The sequence below is a fragment of the Xenopus tropicalis genome, chromosome 1 (assembly GCF_000004195.4).
Source record: "Xenopus tropicalis strain Nigerian chromosome 1, UCB_Xtro_10.0, whole genome shotgun sequence".
Classification (NCBI taxonomy): Eukaryota; Metazoa; Chordata; class Amphibia; order Anura; family Pipidae; genus Xenopus; species Xenopus tropicalis.
Window position 1 is genome coordinate 95521957 of NC_030677.2, and position 25131 is coordinate 95547087.

The 25131-nt window shown below is 37.0% G+C and overlaps 1 protein-coding gene across 1 annotated transcript in view; it reads left to right on the forward strand.

Annotated features, from left to right (window-relative positions):
• The first annotated feature begins 935 nt into the window (after positions 1 to 935).
• Positions 936 to 25131, forward strand: part of fgf5 (fibroblast growth factor 5) — a 46618-nt gene continuing 22422 nt past the window's right edge. Inside the window, exons 1-2 of the mRNA XM_002934009.5 lie at positions 936 to 2236; positions 12302 to 12405. Of these exons, the coding sequence (XP_002934055.1) occupies positions 1933 to 2236; positions 12302 to 12405 (408 nt within the window). The 5' untranslated portion in view covers positions 936 to 1932. The remainder of the gene's footprint in view (positions 2237 to 12301; positions 12406 to 25131) is intronic.

Below are 25131 nucleotides of genomic sequence, written 5' to 3' on the forward strand. Positions count from 1 at the left end.
GTTATATTGATTCAGAAAGGAACCCTGCAGTATCCTTCAGCAGATGTTGTAACATTGTTAATTAATGGTTAAAGTCTTATTTTAGATACTAAGCCATGGTTTTATTTATGTTACCAAGAACACAACACAGCCAAAAAGTTATGCAACATATGAAAGTATCATTAAACTGGTGATTTGCAACAACTTAACAAAGAATGGTGGAAATCAAAGTGGAAGATTAGATGCCTTGCTGAGTAAAGGCCCAACTGTAAAGCACCCCTGGGCTGCTGCATGTGGACAGGAAAGTAGCAGTCACTTGACTACAGTGAGCCTTTTTGGAAAACATGTTGTAAGACTCACATTAAAAGCTATATTGCAGTATACCTATAATCATATAATATCAAATACTGTAGTTGATGATGATGACAGACAGAGTGACAGAATAATGTGGTTCTGAATGTAAAACCCCGTTTACTTCAGGGCTATTCCAAGAATGTTACTTGGATATATGTCTCTGATAAATGATCATTTTTCTTGGATTGAAGGGAAATCTCTATTCTCAGGTTTCTTAGACCGAATCCTGTACCAGAGCTGGGTATCATTAATCATTTATTGTAGCCCTTCATACAGAAAACCTGCTCAGAGGACAGGCTGCAACGCATTCGTTCTGCAAATTTAAACCATGGCAAATAATTTCAGAGAAGGCAGGAAAGGCCCCTCCCTGTAATAGGTTCTCATATAATCTTGAGAACTGATTAAACTCACACAATTTAATACGAGTATGTAAAAGGGTGTATATATATGCAGTAGATTGAGGAAATTAATTTAAAAAGTAAATTGGAAGGTGCTGTTATGCAAACCCGGGTCACTAGCTGCATCACAGTTTGTCTAGTAGAACAGTTCCTAAATAAATCAAAAAAGAAATAAGACAATGCATATACAGGAGACAAGTTCATGGAATCAATAAACTTTGGAGCCTGGGCTTCTGAAGCGACAAAATCAAATGATATCAAACTAAAGACGCTGCAAAACCACTTTCCACAAAATACAGAGCTCTTTTTTAACAAATGAAAGGATCTGAAAGCCTGTCACTCATATATAATGTATAAGCTAGAGTCCTTGTAGCGGCAACTGGGATTGCTGAATGACATAGGTTAGTTTACCAGCGGGGATGGCTGGGTTTGGATACCGTACAGAGTAAGGGCAAAGTCTTTTCAGAATGAAACGTCCAAATACGCTCAAGTAGAGTCACTTAGAGCCATCACACTGAAAGGCAGTTACAAATGAATGACAAACGCCAATAAAGATAAGCAGTTCAATTAACAATGACAGGATTGAAATAATGCCTATGAAACTGAAACTGATCGCTGTCAGGGGACTCAGTAGCCCAGAGAGGTTGGAGCGAGTCCGTACCCAGGCAGCTCCGGTGACAGTTTGCTCCAATGATCACTCCAGTGTAGGCTGCGCGGTGCGGATCAGAGTATTCCCCAGGGACTCTGCAGGAAAGAGTCGTGAGATGGAGAGGAGAATGGCTTATGCTCAGATAAGATATGTTACATATGTGCCCAGCTGGGGACCCTCTCTCTGTCATGCGTTTGTCTATTAGAGTTGGGCGCCTCCAAGCAAGAAGAGTCTCCCATCAGTGGCTCTGTAGCCACCACAAATCTCAGCCTTTCGCAGAGAAATCCAACCTGAGCACTTGCGAAGGAGACCTTCCTCGGAGAGCAGCATCTGGAAGAAAACCTCCTTGATGTGCCTGAAGAGAGGCTCCTAGCTGTGAGCTCACTGGTGTTATAAATATCTCAGGTTGGGGCTCTCTCTAGCGATGAGCAATGTCTCCTAGGCTCGCACGCACAGATACAAGCACAGCCCCTCATCATATCCACTGACAGCCTGCTGCTGCGGGGGGCACTGGCACAGCAAAATGCACCGGGGACACCCACCGTTGGAAGAATGAGATTGCCTTTACTCTGTTCCTGCGCAGTCCTCCTTCTCTCCTTATTCAGCCTCTCAAGTTCAGCCTCGGCAGCACCAAAGAAGAAAGCCAAGGGTGGTCCTGGTAAAGGCTCAACCAACGGGAAAAATCAAAGATTTAAGTCTTCCTCTTCTGCTTCTCTGGGATTAGAGGACAGCGGGTCTTTGTGGGGCACTGCGGGGCGCAGAACTGGCAGCTTGTACTGTAGGGTGGGCATTGGCTTTCATCTCCAGATCCACCCGGATGGCAAAGTCAACGGTTCTCACGAAGCCAATCATTTAAGTAAGTGGTTCTGAAGTTTATTATTTCCACAAACTAAAATAATGTACACGCCCGTTTCAGCCAACTGGCCCCAATGCACAGGTCTTCTCCCAAAACCCCTAAATCATAACAAGAAGTCCCCTGCTTCTTTACTAATGTACTACTTCTAACATTCCCTGCCCCATGCCCTGACTTACAGGTGTACTTCCAATCCACTCCTCCACATGTGCTTCCTTGAGTTCAACAAATAGCTAGCTCTTGTACATACCATATTCTGCCCCATGTATGTGTATGTATGTTCCCTGTGCCCCTTGACTCTAATACAAATCCGAATTCACCATTCTGCCCCAGGAACGTTTATGCTCCCACCGCCCCCATTTCCCACGCACAGGTTTGCTTCCTGCAGCCTCTGTCTTCCTTCCGACACACAATGCCAAATCTTTCTTGCCCTACAATGTAACAAGTGAAGAAACAGAGAATCATATATTGCATGAGGAGTGCACTGCAGATCGTTGTTTCCAATGAACGAGAGCAGGAAATAAGTGAGAGCAGAGAGAGACAGGGATAGACAGAGAAGTATCTCACTAATGGAATTATTTCCCATCTCCATAAAGTAACCTTAAACTTCTTTAAAGTGTCTGTGAAATTTTGAAATCCGGAAGCTTGGTTTATAATACGGGATAATAAAATCGAAATGACAATTAAAAACATTTTAATAAATCCCTAATGACCCATATAACCTTATGCTTTTACTTGCTTTACTAGCTGAAGCATAAAGTTTAAAAGCGTATTAATTATTAAAGTTCTTTTCCTTAACGTTCTGAAGGAGCACTCGGCACAATACAGATTATTCACTTCATTGCACTCGTGAAACCTTGATTTTATCAGTACTTTGTTTCTCTACTAGCCTGGTGTCTGCGCTAAATCAGCAGCGATTTATTCGCACAGACAAAAGAATCCTTGAATATACTTTTACTATGTATTTACTATGTATTACATTTTGTATGGACAATTTTTACACTCTTGACGTTTTCTATTCTGATAATTTCTACTTTCTAATTTCTAGATTCAAGATAAAATTTTGTGATTTTTCAGGTGTAACCATGTATTAGGGTTTTAAAGTTGGATGGAATCGTTCATCTTGCTTTATTTTTGTTAAAGTTATTTCTTTCTAAACTGCTAAAACACTTACTTAATATGCACCGACCTATCTAGCATGTTTTATATTCTATATATATTGCATTTAGAACAGTGTATGTATGTTTCTGTTGCTTACAGTGCAGTAATGCTGTATTCTCACTCATACAAACTCATATGTTGACTTATCCAGTAGTGCTACTGTAATTTTACAAAACGTTTAAATGAAATTAAATTAAATTATGTAACAAATAAAGTTAATTATCTTTTGCATAAGTTTGAACTTCTGTCACAACTTTCAGGTGTGATGACTTAATAATCTATTTGTTACACTCAACAATAAAACAATAGGGTATTTTTCCCCTAAGCAAACCAGCTGTAAATATTTATTATTATTATTATTATTTATTATTATTAGTACAGGTATGGGATCCCTTATCCGGAAACCCCTTATCCATAAAGTTCCGAATTTCAGAAAAGGCCATCTCCCATAGACTCCATTATAAGTAAATAATTCTAATTTTTAAAAATGATTTCCTTTTTCTCTGTAATAATAAAACAGTACCTTGTACTTGATCCCAACTAAGATATAATTAATCCTTATTGATGGCAAAACAATCCTATTGGGTTTATTCAATATTTAAATGATTTTTAGTAGACTTAAGTTAAGGGGATCCAAATTACTGAAAGATCCCTTATCTGGAAAACCCCAGGTCCCGAACATTCTGGATAACAGGTCCCATACCTGTAGTATTATACTCACGCTAAAGGGTGACTGACACCCTTTAAGACGAATATATGTTGCACACACTTTTCTGTTTTATTTGGTTGATCTGGGAACTGCAAAGAAGTAACATATGGACATAGAAATATGTATCTCTCTATCTATCTATCTATCTATCTATCTATCTATCTATCTATCTATCTATCTTCTATAATCTATCTTTCTATCTATCATCATCTCTCTTCTTATCTCTTCCCACTTCCCCCTCTTTCATCTATATGTGCAGGTAAATGCAGCAATGCAACCAAAAAAAAAAAAAACCTGCACACAGCAGGACTAAAGAACAAGAAATATATGCAGTATATATATATATATATATATATATATATATATATATTTAGAGAGAGGTTTTGGTATGTCACTGAGGAAAAGCACAGTCAGTGCATAAACCAGATATATCTACAGGGTAATAGGGTAATGTCTGCTAAATAAATTTACTTTGAGTTATAACATTGGACTTCAATATTAACAGTCTTTAAAATGAGTAGGTATTAACTGATTTACTAATTTATTGACCAATGATAAAAATCAAATATAGTAGCAATACCTGTTAATTTAAGCATTGTTAAACATAGTACACACACACATGCATACATACATATATACATGCATATAGGAGTGTGTGGTTTGGTGAACATTTTCCCTTTTAATGTAGTGACTTTTATGCTCTATTAAGTTTTTTAGTTTTCGTATTGCTTGCCATGTTTTCAGCTGAATAAAATAAACTGATCATTGCACTTCAGAGGTGCAAAATGCCAATCCATGTTATTCCCCCTCCAAGTGCTTATAACACCAAAAGATTTAGTGTTTTGTGAACCATATGATAATAAAACACAGTTGTTTTTCCTCTAATGAGTTTACCACTGTAAGGTTGCAGAGTTCATTTAAAAAGCATTACTGTCATATACCTATTAATGATTATGATTGTATCAGTATCGTTCCTATCCCCCAATCCCATAATTACTCTTTGGCTCCGAACCCATAAAATGTTATGTAGTTCCTAGAGCACCTGATCTGTCAATCGTATTGGCCTGGAGGTGGAACAATCCTATTATAGACTGGAATACAAACAGCAACCCAGCCTATTGTAGGATCATGTTACCACTATTAATAAAAACAAATGAAAACTAGTGATGGGCGAAAAGTTTCGCCAGGCATGGATTCGCGGCGAATTTCCGCGTTTCGCCATTGGCTGATTGTTTCGCGAAACAGATGAAAAATTTCGCCGCGGAAAAATTCGCCGCACGTCCAAAAATTGTCGCCAGCGTCAAAAAAGAATAGTCGCGGGCGACAAAATAATAGCCGCGGGCGACGAAACAAGAGCCGCGCGACAAAACAATAGCCGCGGGCGACGAAACAAGAGCCGCGTGACGAAACAAGAGCCGCGGACGACGAAACAAGAGCCACGCGCGATGAAATAATAGCCGCGCGACAAAACAATAGCCGCGGGCGACGAAACAAGAGCCGCGCGACAAAACAATAGCCGCGGGAGACGAAACAATAGCCGCGCGACAAAATAATAGCCGCGGGCGACAATTTTTTTTGTCGCGCGACATTTTCGCAGTTTCGCGAATTTTTCGCCGTTTCGCGGATCTTTTCAAAGATTCGCGAATTTTTCGGCGAAGCGAAACGGAACAGATTCGCTCATCACTAATGAAAACCACTTTTTTAGTTATATTGACAGGAGGTTCTCTCATTACTAGGAATATTGTAGTGGATACGTTTTTGAGAACTTTGCATAAGTTTCCATTGCCAATTTTCTCTCAACATTTGTATATTTACTAGTAGGAGAAAAGATTTAAATGGGGGAATTTACTTACATAGCTGCAGGGTATGTCAACTGATTACCTTTATTTGGTTTACTGTAGTTAGATCAATAAAGGAAAATGTTTGTTTGTGATGATATGACTAGAAGTCAGCACCTTCACCAAATTCCTTATTTATGAGGTGCACATCCCTCTATGTTCAGTTCTACAGGTCACAAAATTCCTACATTTTGGAAAGCACTCCAAAGTTCATTTTTCTTATCAGTAAAATGTCTTCATTCATCAAACTGACACACTGTACAGCAGTCTACACTGACCATTTGTCAGGCTGACATAGGGTAAATGTAGACCTGAAACTCTGCTGTGATGGTCTGTGCCAGTTTGATGATTAAAGACATTTTAACCATATGAGAAAGCAATTTTTGACTGCTTGTAATGGGGAATGGCACTATGATTTTCTAGTTAATAACTAGTTAATTTCATTGATAAATGTAAATTAAATAGATTAAACTATGAGTGGCTCTACATAGAGGCTAATGACCATGCTCTCAAACTAGATGATATAAGAAGTCAGTGACTTGCAGCAAAAAACAATGGAACTCATTATCTCACATTGATTTTCTGAGAAACTGGCATCAATTATATCAAGCATGTGCAAAGCGTAACATATCATTATAAATTACCAGGTTGTTTGTCTACAATGTAACAATTTCCCAAAATACCAGTGTAAGAGTGGGTACCTGCTGGATTTACTAATGTGAGCGCAAACAAGGGTTAGTTTCAGAGTTCCTATGCATGCCTTACTTCACCCTGTATCTTTTATTTTGCACAGAATATATCAGCTCAGTCTAAATTGGATCATTGGCACTATGTACAAGTTGTAAGGAACATGTGTATGTGCAAGTAGCTTTCATAAACCATCCCTAAAGTTTTGACTGGTTAGCCTTATATATTGCCCAGTCGATCCTAAACCATATTCCATGGGTCAACTTGTTATTACTGGAGAAGGGAGGAAGGAATGTTTACATTAATGTCAATCTGTGGGATGGACCTGTCTTCAGGAAGGAAGAAGCCAACATGCAGTGGCCAATATTGCAGATGTATGTGAAGAAGGGATAGCTCAAAACTGTAGATGCTGCAAACAAGTGTCCGGGGCTAGCTGAAGGATACATCAAATGCATTGGATTGATTAAGGCTGAGCTAAACTTATAAAAAATCTGATATTTAATGCATTTCCTTGTGCTCCACCTCACACAGTTTATATTATATAAAACTGAAATTATGTGCTTATACAATTTCCTAGGGCAGGCAGGCAGGCAAAAGGATCAGAGATGAACCACCCTCTCTACTAGCCCTTTCATGGAATAGCAGGCAAATATGAAAGGGTACATAGAATTTTCTAAAGAAGAAAGGGTACTCTTGAGATGACCTCTAATGGAAGGGAAGGTGTGCTCAGGACACTACACAGGAAAGTCCCACAAAGGCAATTCTATTTCCCATGACTGGAGATGTGAGGTTGAAACTGTGGTAGAAACTCAATTAAAATAATTAATCTTGTTTGAGATGTTTTGCCAAATGATTAGCCCATATCCTTACATAGATTTCACAACTTTATATATGCTTTACTAATTTACTTTTCTTTATTCATTTTATCAAAGGAAATATGACCAAGTAGGCAGCACAGTACGCACAGACATATACGCCACCTATCCTTTGCTTGTTCAACATACATGAACATAAGCACCACCTTGCCTAAGTTAAGCTTCTCTTCTCCCTGCACAGACATGCGCGCAACTTCAGTTGTCTTGACATGGGGGCAGGCAGCAGCTGCACACAAAAAATTTTTTTTTTCAAGCAAACAGAATGGGCCCCTGATTACACTGGGTCCATAGGCTATAGCCTAGAAGTGCCTATTGATTAATCCACCCCAGATTTCAATGATAACACAAACCCAGACTGTGCTTTTCAAAAAAAAGACACAAGCTATTATTGTCAATAATTTTAATACGTTTATTAAACTATTAAGGTTATAAAAATGTTAAGATATTGCCACCAAGTGTCCCTCAGTGAGAGTTTGTAATTCATGTAGAAAATTAAAAATTTTCCAAAACTACTGCCTGTCAGCACTTGTTTGGCCAAATAGTTGATTACTGAATATCCTGATCAATCAGATTACAATAAACTACAAACATGACTATTCCAATGGCCCACTCACCTCCTCCCATACCATACCATGCAGAACAGCAAAAAATGTATAGGTAGTCTTGTGCTTGACATGGATTGGAGGAAATTGGGGCTTGGGAATGGTTGGTTCTGGGGGATTGTAAATGGTTAGTTCTGGGGAATTTAGTTTACTCAAATAATAAATGTCACACAAAATTTTTAAGGGAAAGTCAAGCATTTTACCATTATCTTTTTGACAGTTCTACTATAGTCATTGTATATGTGTTGCAAGGACAGTAGTAAGCTTCCAGCAGTTCTTATTTAGGTGCCTTTGATTTATTGCTTATGTTAAACCAAGAACATTTGTTGAACATAATGTTCTAGAAAAAGAACTGCATTGTGGACTATGATAAAAAAAATATTTTTAAGATTAAAATTCATAATGTCACAGTTTACACAGAATTACATTTGTGGATATTTGGCTGTTGAGATCTTCCAAATATATTATTTCTCTGCTGTTTTAAATATTAATATAAGTCCTATTGTCACAGAGCAACTAACTAATTAGGACTGAAACATAACATGTTTAAAATAAATGGTAATGTTGACAATCTAACTGAGCAGCAAAGGAGTTGGTGGATGATTTTTTTCTCTATATTTATCATGCTGTGTAAAAAGTGGAGTAAAACATTTGCTCATAGAAGCCAATCAGATGCTTTGCTTTGGTTTTCTAACTATTGAAATCTAATTGTTGATTGGTTGCAACATCACCGGTAATGCTTCACTCCACTTTTTTACACAAAATGATAAATATACCCCTTATGATTATCTTTTTTTGACCAGCATTCATTCAACACTCACACCTTTGTTGATTTCCATTTTTGTTGTTGTTACACAGAAAGAAAAACATAAATGTGGCCACAGCTAACGACAGACATTTATATAAAACCATATGCATGCAAAACCAGCACATTTGTGTAAATGAGTAGCCACTATATCTTGTTTAATATTCTCTGCTGTTGCTCAAATTCAAGTAAGTGCTACATGGCAAAATGGACCAAAGACAAGAGAACAGAGAGTTGTGTTTAATCTGTGCAATTGTTAAATTTATGTAAAGGGGTTTTTTTAACCCTCTTCTATGCAAACTTAGCAATAAATCAGCAACTGGACTTCTGCAGTCCTTAGTATAATGCTGTCGGCATTCAGGAAGGCTGCCCCAGGGCAGAATCGCCCCTGCATTTAATCATTTAATGGAATTTTAGTAATTCCACTACTTTATATGGTGTGGATGGTCTTTTAAAAGGAAGGACTTCAACATGTAAAGGGGTAGTTCACTTTTAAATTAACATTACATAAGTTAATATTTTGTAACATAATAAATAAGTAAAGGGTCTTTGGGGAACTGATGTACTGGGCAAATAGTGTTCCATAACACAGAACCAAACATTGTATCTATTAAAATGTGAATTTCTATTACTAATATTTCATCATATATGATTAATGCAAACATTAAAATCTCATATGCCCCTTAACCCCCAAATTCCTTGATCACTCAGTATCTATAGTCAGAACCAATATGTCTTAAAGGCAATTGTGTGGCTAAGGATGAAAGGTAGCCAATCTACAATACTATCATATCCTAGTTGATTCATACCCATTTCAAACTTATACATACAGTTAATATGGGTTGAAGGAAATATTGGCCCAGTTATACTTGAGTGAGACAGGCAAGCCAGAGTACTTACAGTACAAAAGAATAAAGTGGATACCGGCCAATATTGGGGAACTGCAGGGAACCAAAGGTGAGTGTGCAAATCTACCAGTATTGCATACATGTAAACTTCAGGAAGCATGACTCATATCGGGTCACAGGAGTTATTGTGCACTTTAGTGTATTGAAGGATCACAGGTCACAATATCTAGACAATGTGTAACCGAAGGCATATACACTGTAATATTTGGCACAGTAGTTAAAGGAGAAGGAAAGGCGTTTTGGCATTTTATTGCCAATAGATTAGTCACAATAATGCAAGCAGAATGCTTTACCATTCCTGAGTAAAAAGCCATAGAATCTCCCTCTGTTTGTTTAAGATAGCAGCTGCCATTTTAGCTTGATCTGACCTCACTTCCAGGGAGCAGTTTGGAACAGCTTTCAGTTTGCAGAGATGGGATAGGGAGGGAGCAGAGAGGGGAGGGGGTGATCAAAAGGGAGGGGGAGAGAGGAGCAAACTGAGCAGACTTGTGCCATGCCCTGAAGGACTTTTCTGACAAAAGAAAGTCTGACACAGAAGATCATGTATACAGAATAAAAGGTTAGAAATGTGGTATTTTTTTTTCGCTGAGGACTCAGCAGTTCTGTAAGCGTTTATGGCTTTATTTACATAGACTTTTCTGATAAAGCTTACTTAGTTTTTATGTTCTCCTTTAAGTTGAAATGTAGGAACTCTGAATATTGAGCTTAAAATACTGAAACATCACCCAACATCTGAATACTGAAACATCACACAAACATCACAAAATATAATTACAAATACAAAATATAATTCTGAGTGAGAATGAGCCCATTCTGAAACTTCAGTGCAGAAGATCAACACTGCTTTATCTCAGATGCAATTCAAGTTCCCTAACTTTTCTAAATAACCACCACAGCTGCAAACTACACTATGCCAAACAAGTATATAACAATATAAGCCAATAATCTATAGGAAATATGATTGTACATGTTTTCAGAAGAATAGCTTACAGCAGCGTTTTTCAACCACTGTTCCGCGGCACACTAGTGTGCCGCGAGATGTTGCCTGGTGTGCCGTAGGCAGGGCACCAATGTACTAGGGGGGCACTGCTCTTGGCACCAATGTACTAGGGGGGCACTGCTGCTGGGCACCAATGTACTAGGGGGGCACCAGTGTACTAGGGGGGCACTGCTCTTGGCACCAATGTACTAGGGGGGAACTGCTGCTGGGCACAGAGTTAAATTTTTTAACATTTTCTAATGGTGGTGTGCCTCGTGATTTTTTTCATGAAACAAGTGTGCCTTTGCCCAAAAAAGGTTGAAAAACACTGGCTTACAGCACCACAGGTCACATTATAACCAAATGTTTTACAAAGAGTCTTCAGGTCGCACACTAAACAACTGTTAATTCAAAGAACTAAAGTCTGTTCTTTCAATTGAAGTTTTGCTTTTCCAAAGACAACCATGTCCAGTTAGAGGTCCTCATCAAGGGAACTGAGGGAGGGAGGTTATTAAAAAATAAAAATTTTACTGATCCACCAAAGAGATTGGAAAAGCACCACAGGCTAGTTGTCTGATACTACAGCAGCTTGAAATCATTTTTGGATTGCTTTGACCTTCATATTTATGTGATTAAAACATTTGTATACTGCAGTCTGCAGTATAGTTTTCTGATTATCCTGACTTTATGATTCCTAATGTGATTTAAACTTAAGAAATCACTTATAAGCAGAGATGGATAATAGAAAACATAGAGGGGTCAATAACAAAGACACCAGGTGCAAGTGCAAAATGATGTCCTGAGTAGTCATTCAATTTGAATTTGAGTAATTTACACCTTACCCTGGGCAAGAGACAGAGTACAGTGGTGGTTGGTGCAAGAAAGCCTTATCCTTACCATCTTTATGCCAAGCCTGCTGTCTGACTGCCACACAACTTAGGATACAGGGGTTGCCCTGTGTGCCTCCCCCAGCATTCCCCTCATGAATATAATACTACTAAATGAGGTAAAGCTGTATTCATGCAAAAAACACTGGTCCTTGTGCTCCACTTTGGAGGCTTGCACCTGTTTTTTTACACCCTGTCTCACTTCATAAATTACCCCTTACATCTTGCACTTTAAATAATTGAGAGCAAATGATTATTGTAAGTGCACTTATGGTCACTCACCATCTCACCAACAGGATTGACAGTCCAGCTTTATGTTATCATATTTTTAACCAAGAGATCTAAACAAATGCTGAGTTACTGGTGCATTTGCAGCAGTGGATCTCTAGAGACAATAAATAATGGGTAATCTGGAAGGAGTTATTTAATGTAGAAGTCAGTGAATCTCCAATCCCCAGATATCTGAGCAGGCTTTAGTTTCAAGCAACTGTGAATTTAAAAACTTTTGTAAGATTAGCACAGACATCTCAAATCAGTAGAAATGAGTGTTATTATTTTCTCTTCCTATGGTTTTTGCATGGGAGCATTGTTTTATTTTTGGATTTCTGTCATTCCAGGTATGTTAGAAATATTTGCTGTGTCTCAGGGGATTGTTGGCATACGAGGAGTTTTCAGCAACACATTTTTAGCTATGTCAAAAAAAGGGAAACTTCATGCAACAGTAAGTAACAAAATATAAAACACTTGTCTTTTTGAGTTACAAACTATAAAAATGAGATTCAGCTGCTGTAGACATTACTGGAAGTACTATCTCTATTATATATTGAAATTCCCTCAATGTCTAGTGATTATTGTTTTTATTGTTATAAAGTAGAGCCAGGAACATTTCTTTTGCTGCACAGGGAGTTTTTGATGCCGAGAATATGTGTTTCACTGTTGCTTTAAGGTACGAATGCAAAGAGCGTATTGGCAAGCTGCAAGGAATTTGTGGCAGTAGAAACTCAAACAACTGAACTTGAATATTATATGACGCAATAAAAAAGTAATCCAGATTCACTCTGTGCTTTTTGCTGCAAAACAAACAGACCCTCACTACCTTTCTGTACTAAAGATACCAGCTTTTTACTAGAAAGATTCCTTAGGAACATGTTTTGATAAAAAGCTAAAGAAATTCAAACCAATATGTTGTAGATCTCTTGCAGTTGATTTAAATGAAGGAGTTGCAACTTCTGGGTGAAGCTTCACTCAAACGTTATAGCAGTTAATTTCTCTGCCCCCCGGTGTTCTAGCTATTGGCAAGTGCCCCTTATGTCCATTTATTAATATGGCCCTGAATTGTTTAAGTTATGGGTTCTCCCAAGCAAGTTCAATTTCATAGGGAGTAAACACAAATTCATGTGAATCTAGTGGCTTAATCCCTAAGAATTCCCAGCCCTAGTATGTTCCTATCTTAGGGGCAAAAATAAATGTCACTTGCCTGGAATTTTGTTAAATAAACTACAGTATATAAAAGACCATTATTTCCCCTTCTTATAATTGTATTGCCCAAGGAGTAAATTTTCAGAGACCAGCTTTTCCTCTTAGTCAAACAGAGTTATCCAATCCCAACATTCCCTTCGTTCTATTGTGAAGTGGTGAATTCTGCTTTCCAGAGAATCTGTGCACCACCCACTATGGAAAGCAGAGGGACTTCAAATCCCAGAACCCATCACTTCCTAGTGGAACAAGGTAAGGCAGAGGTTGCATTACATTTCAGCCTGTTGGGAAATAGTTTTGTATGGCAAATCGTTCATTGGGAAATGGTTTGTTGTGGACTCTGATATGTCTTTGAAAAAAATATAAAAATATTTATATTTCTTTTCAGATAGTGTTTATGCACCTTTTCTACATATGCCCAACTGAATAGGCTGATGTAAAAAGGGGGTTATATTCTACATTTAAGAACTTTCAAGTTGATTTACAAATGGTTTAGAATGAAAAATTCCTCAAAGCCTGTGGCACAAAAGTAAAATACCTTGGAAATTTGTTTCCAATAATTCCTACTTTATAAAATTTTAAAGAAAAAGAAGTTCATTGTCATTTTTGCATTTCCCCAGTATAATATATTTAAGCCATATGTCCAGTTTGTATTGTGTCCCTTTCACATGCACTCTACATTTGCTAATTGCATTTTCCTTGTATTTTTTTAACATCTGTTGGTTGATGCTTTGCAACTTAATGGATGAACACCATATCTACTTGTAGATGGAATAAAAACAATTCTACTTCTTCTAATTCTTCTTTTAAGTCTTTATCATCTGCCTTTTTTGTCAACTTTTTCTGTGTGAGGTTGAGAAACATATGAAGAAAGTCTGCAATAGAAAAACTAACAGCGTGAAATGAACATGATCTATTAACACAGACTCAGCCTGAAAGCTGTGTTCAATGTGTATTAGATTAGTATACATTTAATAGCATTTATTTAAGCATTACATTTTCAGGCCACAGACTAATTTAAAAATACCCATCTATAAGATTAAGATCATTCACAGTCTATTACATGGCCACCATGTCCTGGGTGCAATAAAAACTGTATTGCATTTATAAATATACCCAATGTAAGGGTAAAGTCTTACCATTAACATATGTAAAGTTACATGTACCAGTGTGGGATCCGTTATCCAGAAACCAGTTATCTATCATTCATATATCAATAAATAATGTCACATTTGTTTGACATATTAAACATACAGGGGGTCATTTATCAACACTGGGCAAATTTGCCCATGGGCAGTCACCTATGGCAACGAATCAAATTGTTGCATTCATGCAGCTGACTGAAAAAGTGCAATCACTTATTGGTTGCTATGAGTTTACTGCCCATGGGCAAATTTGCCCAGTGTTAATAAATGAGCCCCACAGAATCATTGACATGTACTTAAATTACAAAAAGAAACTGCACAACCGCTTTCTGAATCTTTTCGAAATGCACAAGATATGAATAACAGGTTCCTGGAAAGGGGCTATAAAAATAATGTTGAATGTGCTTTTTAAGCGTTAACTAACATTAAAAAGAAGGTTCTGTTAACACAAACAAATTAAGATAGGATTGGTAGAGATGGAAATTGTCCAGTCATTTTTTATAAACACAACAGACAGTTTCATAAAATTGGAAGTACTCTTAGGGGCCTATTCATTAAAGTACGATTGTGTCCGAATGCTAAAAATTCGTATTCGAAGTTTTAGAACTGTGCGTATTTTCTGTGATTTTTTCGTTAATTTGTGCGACAAAAAGTACAAAAGTTTCATTATTCGTTCAAGCTTCATTATCGTGACTTTCCTTGGGCCAGGTTGGAGCTGCAGAGTGTCATTGAGTCCTATGGGAGGCTTCCAAATACATGCACAGAAGGTTCAAAGTCAGAAAGTTTTTTGTGCCGGTTTAGGTCGTTCGGATACGCAAATTTCGGAACTTTCAGATCGCACCACAATATTTTCGTACGACCACGATGCAATCCGTAATTTTTGTATCTGATACAAATTTTTCCTAAATGTACTTTTAAAAGTCCGAAATTCGGACTTTGATAAATCAGCCCCAGTGTATTAAAAAGATTTTGCCCATATTATATTTGGTTGATTTTCAGAACTCTCAATATAGGAATATGCAATATCCCAAGGAGAGTACACAAACTGGGAGGGATGTTATTACCTAGTAAGTTTCTGGACAAAGTAAGTCTTTTTGGAGTGTTAGGCTATAAGTGTGGCAGGGATTTTAAGTCTACGGTGTCAGGACGTAATGATCATATCAAGGAGTATAATAACTGCAACAGCTTGGCAGTGGTCTATTTGATCACTTTCTTAAGATGTGGCAAATTATGAGACCATTAAAGGAGAGAATAAGGAACCGCATGTCAGATTAAGAATCCAAACTAAGTAGAGAAATTGCGTGTTTCAAGACACTTTGCTGAATGCAGTGATAGTAATGTAACACTATTTTCATTTCAGGTGATAGAGAAAGCGAAGTTAGAGATAAGAGATAGAAATGTATGTAGTTGTACTGTATATAGGTACTTATGTGTAACTTACTCCTTTGATGTGACTTGTTATACTAAATATTAAGTACAGCACATTTAAATGATACTGAATGTTTAATATGTGAAATGATTAGTGATGAGCGAATCTGTCTCGTTTTGCTTTGCCGAAAAGTTAAAAAGATTTGCGAAACGGCGAAAAATTCCTGAAGTAGCGAAAATGTCACGCGTCAAAAAAAATTGTCACCCGTGGCTATTCTTTTGTTGCACGGCTATTTTTTTGACGCCCGCGACTATTCTTTTGTCACCCGCAGCTATTCTTTTGTCACCCGCGGCTATTATTTTGACGCCCGTGACTATTCTTTTTTGACTCGCGACTATTCTTTTGACGCGGGCAACAATTTTTGGACGTGCAGCAAATTTTTCCACGCCAAAATTTTTCATCCGTTTCGCGAAACAATCCGCCAATGGCAAAACGCGGAAATTCGCAGCGAATTCATGCCTGGCAAAACATTTTGCCCAGAAATTATTCATTTATGTTTTAATTTATGGATATATGAATGCAATGATTTCTTAAACTCACTTTATACATGTAACTGCTTGGCTTTATGTTAACAGTGATACTACAAACCTGCATTGTGTGTAGGATTAAACTGTTATTGATCATAATCTTTTAAATGGGTGTATTTTAAATAGTCTGTGACCTAAAGGTTTGCAGTTAGATTTTTTTCTATTATAGAATAAATAAAACCTGTTTTTCTAATAGAGTGTATTATTTTGAGGTGCAGAATTACTATCTATGTGACTTTGTGAAATCATATGTTCAGCTGTTCAAAGTTTCCAGATATGGCTTTTATCTCGTAAGTTTCCCATTCAAAGTTAGCATCAAGGGGCCATTTTCATCAACTCTTCAATTTCTCTAGTTTTAAACCAAGATACTTTGATAAATGATTCTTGTCATATGCAATTTGTGAAGGTTTAACAGTGTTTATATAAAGACTTTTGGCCCCAATTTTTCTTCCTATAATGGCTTGCAGAGTGCTTAACTAATGGAAATGGTTATGGCTGTTTAGGGGACATATATTGTAAAATTGTATTGTAGTCTAGGAAATCTAGTAATGCTTACTTCTCCCTTTCATATGCATAGTTATGTTCATATAGAAGCTAAGTTCATATGGAAAGTTTCATATGGAGACTTTTCTGAATGGGAGATGCTTAAAGGGGTGGTGTACCTTTGAGTTAACTTTTAGTATGTTATAGATAATAATAGTCTGAGACAATTTGCAATTGATCTTTATATTTTATTTGTAGATTTTTAATTATTTCAGTTTTTGTTTTGCAACTCTCCAGTTCGGACTTTTAACAGCTATCAGGTTTCTAGGGTCCAAATGTAGCAACCACCAAGTGGTTGGATTCAGTGACTGGTATATGAATAACAATAGAACTGTTTCCTCACAGAGAAATAGTTTTTTAGCTGTTGGGTGACCCCTATTAAAATGCTGCAAAAAGTTATAAGAAGACAACAAATTAATAAAAAAAACATTCAAAATAATGAAGACCAATTGAAAAGTTGGGCATTCTATAACATACTAAAAGTTAACAACCACCTCTTTAAAGTCCACAGTACATGCAAAATAACTTATTGCAACTGGTACGCCACAGGTACAACACCTGTGGTCACTTGGTGAAAGCTGCTATTTGTTTTAGGAATATGTGATTGCACTGGCAAATAGAGGAGATAAATGCAATGCAACTTATATACATTGTAGGAAAATGTAGGCAAATTTGTTCCTAGGCTGTAACTCATGGCAACCAATCAGATGATTGCTTTCCGTGTTCAACCTGCAGCTGGCTGGAAAATTCTAATCACTGATTAGTTGCTATTGGTTACTGCCCAGATGCAAATGTGCCCAATGTTTAAAAATGAGCCCCACTGTCTCTTAAATGTTTGTATAAGCTGTACATTTTCTGTTACATTTCTGTTGCTTAATTAATTTCCTTTCATTAAAAATTACAGCAGCACTGTCATGCTTTATGACTGTGGTCTTAAGAGTACAGAATGCCTAGTACATGTTCATATTTTCATACATGTTCAAAGCAGTTATGATCCTATTGCTTTCACAATGACAATTATGCCTAAAGCACAACATGCATCAAGAATAATACCAAGACCACCATTAAGGGTGCTTTATATAGGTCTGGACGCCATTGGCAACAATTTAAATATAAAATGCTGCATATAGGGTGTTTTTTAGTGAGATGAGCAGAATTGCAGACAGAGTTTCAATTTCCAAATGCAAATATTCGAGCAGTTTGATGTTGGGTCCAGTAACATTAGTTACAACACTGATACCTTGAAAAAAATTGCACATAACTATTTTAGTGTGCTTTAAAGTAAACATAAGGATAAACATTCGTTTGTTATAGAGTATGAGTATATCTTTAAAGTATAAGGAAAGGCATTTAGGCATTTAATTGCAATTAAGGTGGCCATACGCAGGCAGATTTCAGCTGCCGATTCGGGTCCTTAAGACCAACTTGGCAGCTTATCTGGCAGTGTATGGGGCCCTCTGACAGGCCTCTCTAACTGACATCTGGCCAGATGTTGATTGGACTAACTTGAATTTTCATTGGATCAGGGACCACATTGGCTCATTGATGCGGTCCTTGATCTGACTTTTCCTATCCCCTTCATTGCAAAGTGATCGTTTGGCCCTGGGGCCAAAGTCAATAGCCATATAATCTCCCTTTGTTTGTTTAAGAAAGCAGCTGCCATTTTAGCTTGGTCTGAAACTGAAACTGAAGGAGCTGCAGTCAGTTGACCAAATCTATTAACTCACAGAAGCCAAGCTGTAGTTGTTTTGCTGCATTAGTGAAGTTCGATTAATAAAAGCAAACATCTGGTTGTGTACAACTTCTGCTACTACTTAAATCACGTAATGCTGAAAAAATGCATTAGGTTATATGAGTGCTGTGACACCAGTACATAACAAAGTACTACATTTTCCAGTTATTTAAAAATTATATTTTGTTATTTTCTACATTATTTAAAAAAAAATAAAGAAAGGCCTTATTTATAATGATATGCATGTGTAATATGCATGCAATTCATTACATACTAGCTGTTTTGTAAAAGTACATTTTTTACAGTATGGAATGCCTTGATGTTATAACGCACATTTATTGTATTTGTATTGGAACTCACCTTTAGTTCTTATGTTGCATTACTAGGCCTAAATTTTATACAGCTGTCATGAGTCAACATCTGTGATAACATCTGAGATCAAAGTTTAACCCTGATCACTGGCCAAAGCTAAAGATTTAAGAAGTTGAATGGAATAAGAAAATATCCAACATGAGAACTCTCTCTGTCACTTACAGAATTGTCTCTAAGTTCGGTGGTGTAACAATAGAGGAAGCCGACCCTGCGGTCCCAGGGGGAAGGCTGGGGAACAGGGGGGCCCAGACGGCTGGGTCAGCTTCCTCTATTGTTGCATGGCCCCCTTTCTTCCATCTACTCTCTCGTGTCCCCTGGCCTGCTCGCATATAAATCTCCACTCCCTGGCCATTCTTAGATAGGAGAGTGGGCAGGGAGCAAGCAGGCTGGGGGACAAGAGAGAGTGGGTGAAGGGAAGGGTGTCAGGGGCTGGTAAGGTTTGCTACTCTGCACTGGGCTCCTCCAAAGATTCTATTACATACATTATTATGCTATATACAGCATATCTAATGAAGGTTTCTCCAATCCCTACACTTTCTGCAGATTTAATCCAAATGAGCGTGCCAATCCTCACTGAGCATGGGTCCTTAGTAAGGATACATAAACATCTAACAAGATCTACTAGTTTGGCAAGCCTATTTATTATTTTCACGACTTCTGTATTGATTACATTTATTTTTAATTACTTTATTTCACAAATTGCTTTGAGCAATATACTGTACATACTTTTAGCCTCATACTGAATATTAAGCAACCAAAACAATAATACATTTTTAGATCAGAACTTAACAGCTGAATATAAAATCCACTGCAATAGTTGGTATACAGCAGTTTAAAAGGGCAGGGTCCACAATTTATTGTAAGTTAGTATAGTGGCTGAGGGCCACAAAGAGGTATTGGATTAAGGAGCATGCAGGGAACCTGGACTTGCACTCTATTCTTCCTTTAACTTCCCCCTCCCCACAAAATCTTTGTTATTGTATTTCAGTTCAGTAACCAGTTGGAAGAACTACTGTTATAAATGGGCAAAAGCCCTAATAGACAACTTAATATATACAAATGTGCTATAATATAATGTAAATCTAATATAAATGGTAAATTTATCATATCATATTCAAGGCATATAGAAAAAACACGCATGTTACTTTTACACTGGATTTTTTTACAGATGTATGCGGTCGCTGAACATTAATAATGAACTTGATAAATATACTGGTTTTTATGCAGCAGTGCCTGGTAATGTGAAGTGTATTTGGTCACCATTTTTATACACAGTATGATAAATAGGCCTCTTACTATACCATTACAATTGACAACACAAAGGAGCACTCCTAACTCACAGTGTTGTTGGTCATGGGTTTAATTACAACACGGTCACTATCTGCAAGGAGTTTGTGTGTTCTCCTAATGTGAGAAGGTTTCCTTTCGTTCTTCAAGAATAGAGGCAGACAGCTGAAGGAAACTGACAGTAATGAATGTATGCATGGTATTGTATTTAGATTTTAACCTCCATTAGGAACTGCAACTGATAAATAAAGAACAATCTCTGTAAATGCTATGTAACAAGTCATATTTTCAATTCCACTGTATGCTTAGATTTTAAACAAAAGGTAGTTGTTTTTTCTGAGATCCCACGGTCCTGTTTCATCCCTACAAGTACACCCTTTGGGAAAATCCTTTTTTTTTACACAAATCTACTTTACTCCAGGATATAAAGACATGCAGCTTGAATATTATTTTCTAACTGCCGGTATTATGTTGCAAGGAACTGTGTATTTACATATCAGCAGATGTGGGACTAAAGACACACAATAAAAGTCATGTGTTACATTTTGAAAGGGTAAAAACACAGTTGAAATTAATAACCAAGCTGTTATTTACATGGCTATGAGAGTGACGCTGATGTAAAATTTATCCTGAAGCAAGATCTTTCACACCACACTGCTCCCTCCCCCCACACAACATAACAAGCAAGTCATGCATTATTTTACAAAATTATGTCTTTCTGTCTCTCTAGTAACCTACAGCCAGTCCATTTTAAAGTCTTAATTATGCATTTTGCAGAATGATTTCTGCCAAGGGCACTAAGAAAAAATAAATTAAAGCATCCACCTTCTGGTTAATTACTGTAGAATGCATAGTGCTGTAAGCGGACTCCAATTAGACAGGTTACAGTCCAAGGTTAAGAAATGTGATTTCTCAGTTGAACAGAAGTAATGAAAACAATGAAGAAATTTGACCCTATTTTTTCATTATTGTTGGCCGAAAAAACAAGATAAAGCGAAAATGACATCTGTTCTTTGGTTTGTCAGCAAGTTATTTCATGGTCTAATTATTTCTAAACAGTAAAGTGCCTTTCAGAGGAGCAGACTCTGGGCTCTGAAGAAGCCGAGTATCTTTTCTTTTCATGTAACAATTTTAATAGCAATATTTAACTTCATTTCTTAATGGGATTTGCAGTATACACAGAAATAAGTTGTACTGTAATTGAAATGACTGGTATTATAAAATGAATTTTTAGATGATAACCAGTAAAAATGCACCCTAAACCAACATGTTATTTACCATACCAATCATATAAATAACAAGTGGATCCATGTATAGCCACCTTTATTAGTTTTGTTTTTTTTATCTATCATTGCTTCACAGCTGTTGTTCGCTGATAAATAACTAACTTTTATTAAAATTTAAAAGACTCCTATGATACACTAATTTGAAACAAGATTGTACGTCTAAGATAATGAAAACATACCCTTACATGTATAGCCATTAGCAGGTGGAAGATTTCTGTTGCTAAAAATTGGAAAAGATTATGTGAAAAAAAGACTTTAAGTGCAAATTAGCTGCAAACTACAGTATATCTTTATTGGTCACATGTGTTTCAAGCCAGGAGGTCCTTTATCACGAGCCACATCATGTAACCAATAAAGGTAGTCACAGTGATCCTAGAGATGTAGCGAACTGTTCGCCGGAGAACTAATTCGCACAAAAATCGGGTGTTCGCAAGTTTGCGAACTTTTAGTGATGTTCGCAATTTTGGGTTCGCCTTAGCTGGAGCCAAATTTTGACCTCTCACCCCAGAGCCAGCAGATACATGGCAGCCAATCAGGCAGCTCTCCCTCCTGGACCACCCCCGGACCACTCCCTTCCATATATAAACCGAAGCCCAGCAGCCATTTTACATTCTGCCTGTGTGTGCTTGATGAGTTAGCATAGGGAGAGAGCTGTGCAGGGGTGTGAGGGACAGTTTAGGTAGCCACTGTCCAGGTCGTGGCACCCTTTAAAAAACTTTAAAATCAGTTTTCTGGCCAGAAATGGCTTTTCTAGTTTTTAAAGTTCGCCTTCTCATTGAAGTTTATGGGGTTCACAAAGTTCGCACTTTTTTTGTGAGGTTCGCTACATCTCTGCCTAGTAATTGACACCAGGTACCTCTTCTAAAAATCTCATAGGAATTAACAGAAGGCGGGTGAGTTTTTCTGTAGTGAGCTCTAATTTTACACATTGATAAATCTGCTCCTTGTTGTAGACTGCTTTACACATTTGGGTAGCACTATATTAATAAAAATACATATGCATACACACTATTATAGGCAGAATGTGAAAAAATGACAGTACAAAACAACAAGTGGCAACAGTAGCCAATTCCTGATATAATAGGGGTTTCTCTTGGTGGTATCCAGTGTGAGGGTGGATTATATTCTTGCATTTATTTTATCTGTGTAAGTTACAGATCTTTGAGGCACTGAGGAGTTATCATGAACATACTGTTTGCAGTATTCTTGCATTAGGTAGGAAGTATGAGGTTGATGTAGAAACAGACTAAGATAAAGATCGAATGACTGAAAGTATTCTTATACAACCTAAAGATGGGGGTTTTCACTTTCTGGATCAACAAGCAGTTAGGCAGGCTTACTTAGAAAACAAAGGTTGAACTTGATGACATGAGACTTTTTTTTTAACATATTCTACCATGTTACTATGTTACAGCCTGTATTAGAGTGCACAATTTGACAAAAGAGAAAACAATGAATTTCCAGTTTGAAAGAGTATTATTAAGAAAGGACTTTATGTTAGGCAGCAAAAAGTTAGGGGTTCAAGCGGTAGAAAAGTTAAATTAGACAAAGTGCCTATTGTCAATAAAGAATAATGTATTTTCAAAGATGTAGTTATGTGGGATTTGCCATTTTGCTTGTTTGGGCGTGTACATGTTACTCTAGTGGCTTATTAGTACCTATGCTATAACTGCCTATTAAGAATAGTCACTTTACCAAAGCCAGCAAATATTGCAGCACCAAGTATGATCTTATATTTCAACATTTAAGGGAAGACAAATGTGAGATCAAGCATAATAATAAGTGTAAATTTACACTTTAGGATAATGGGACCTCGTTCATTCTTTTAATTTTATTTTAATTGATCTATGACTTCTAACATTTAGCTGTACACAGAAACCCTTTTTAACCAATTTATAATTTAGACATGGGATACAATGGGCCACATTTATTTTAATGAGAAAAATATATTACCCAATTTAGTTCTGCACTACCACATAAACTTTAATAAAGTTTAAGATAATCCATGACATACATTTTCTTCATTGAACTGAATCTGGACCCGTGTTTATAGTCGGCCCCAGATATGTGTCAAATAATTTACAGAAAGTACAGTCTAAAACAGATGTTTCTTGATATGCGAGCTTTGGAGCGCTGAAAAATCTTGATGTTCTTTTGTAATCACAGTTTCTAAAAAACGTGCAAAGTCTGGCAATGCAGCACAATTGATATAGTTTGTAGAATGCAAAGTGAAATCTTTTGGTCACTGAAATACTATCCAACCATTACAAAATGATTCCTTCGGCTTATCTGCTATCAGTTTCAAAGTCGCGATCATGTGTAATGTATCTGATCAGCATAATGAATAAACTATAAAGCGCAAAGAAAAGTCCCTTATTACAGGTTATCTTTAATAACACATGCAGTATACTTATTAGATTAAAATCTGTAGAAAAAACAGAAGCTCTCCCATATTCTCACTCTGGCTTCTTGAAATTCCTATATGACTATTATGACTATGCTAGACGGTATAACCTTCCAAAGCTGAAAAGGGGCTTTAATGTGGGTATTGTTGTAATATATTTTAATAGGCCAACATGGTCTTTATTAAAGCTGATGTACAAGTTTTGAGCCTTCATGTGTATGCTATATACAGAGATCTTCAGATCTTTAGTAAAAGAGGATTAGCAGGCATTCAATAGAGCATGTGCTATAGTTTTGTGTTACCGATTTGGAAACTTGCTGTTAAAATTCCTGGTGATAACCATCTGAAATTTTTGAATAAAAATATGTTGTCAAAGGGCTAGTAAATTGAAAGTGAGCAATACAGTTTAGTGAAAGACAGATTTAGTCAGATCATATATTAAGAAAATATAGGGTGCTTTTAAAGTGTATATAGTTCCTTACAATAGTATTCTGCCTCTTGGAAAAGTATTATATTGTACTAAATAGGAGAGAGAATACAGAGAGAAAAGGGTCTGAATATTTCCGGAGCTGATTAAAAAATTGCTGCATTTTTACAAAAGATATTGAGAAGTAGTATTTGTTTTGGGACTGGATCACTTGTTTTTATAACGCACATGCAGTGCCATAAATTCTGCCATTTGCATTACTTTCAGCAAAAGCAGCTGTAGACAGAACCTAAAAATAGATTTAAAGGAATGTAACACTTTTCAAAGGGGATCTGATGTAACAGTTTAGGCCCAGAGTAAAGAATCATATAGAAGCTGTGGTTGCAGTCCCCCTATACTGGATTTTCCCAACTGATGGATTACCAGGATGCAATTATTGATCAGTAAAGTCATTGTTTTGACCCAATACACAGTGCAATAATATGTCAACTGTGTTAAGAGCATTCAGGTTACCACACAGTATTGCCCCATGTATGGACAGTTTTAGAAAAATGGGCTCCCAGGGTAAAAAAGGGAGAGACCCCAAACCTAAGCATATCATAAGGGCCATATAGGTGTTGAACTTGAACGAGAACTGGCTAGTAATGTCATATTTTATATACTAAACTGACTGCACTAGCTTCAAATTTACAGTAGTCACAGGAGTTTCCCATGTTTGAATCTATTAGAACTGAACTGTCTGGTACATTGCACAAGTGTGCTCTGAGCAGCAGTTGGGAAGCTAAACTCATCATATTATATAGATAAGGTTGATAGCCT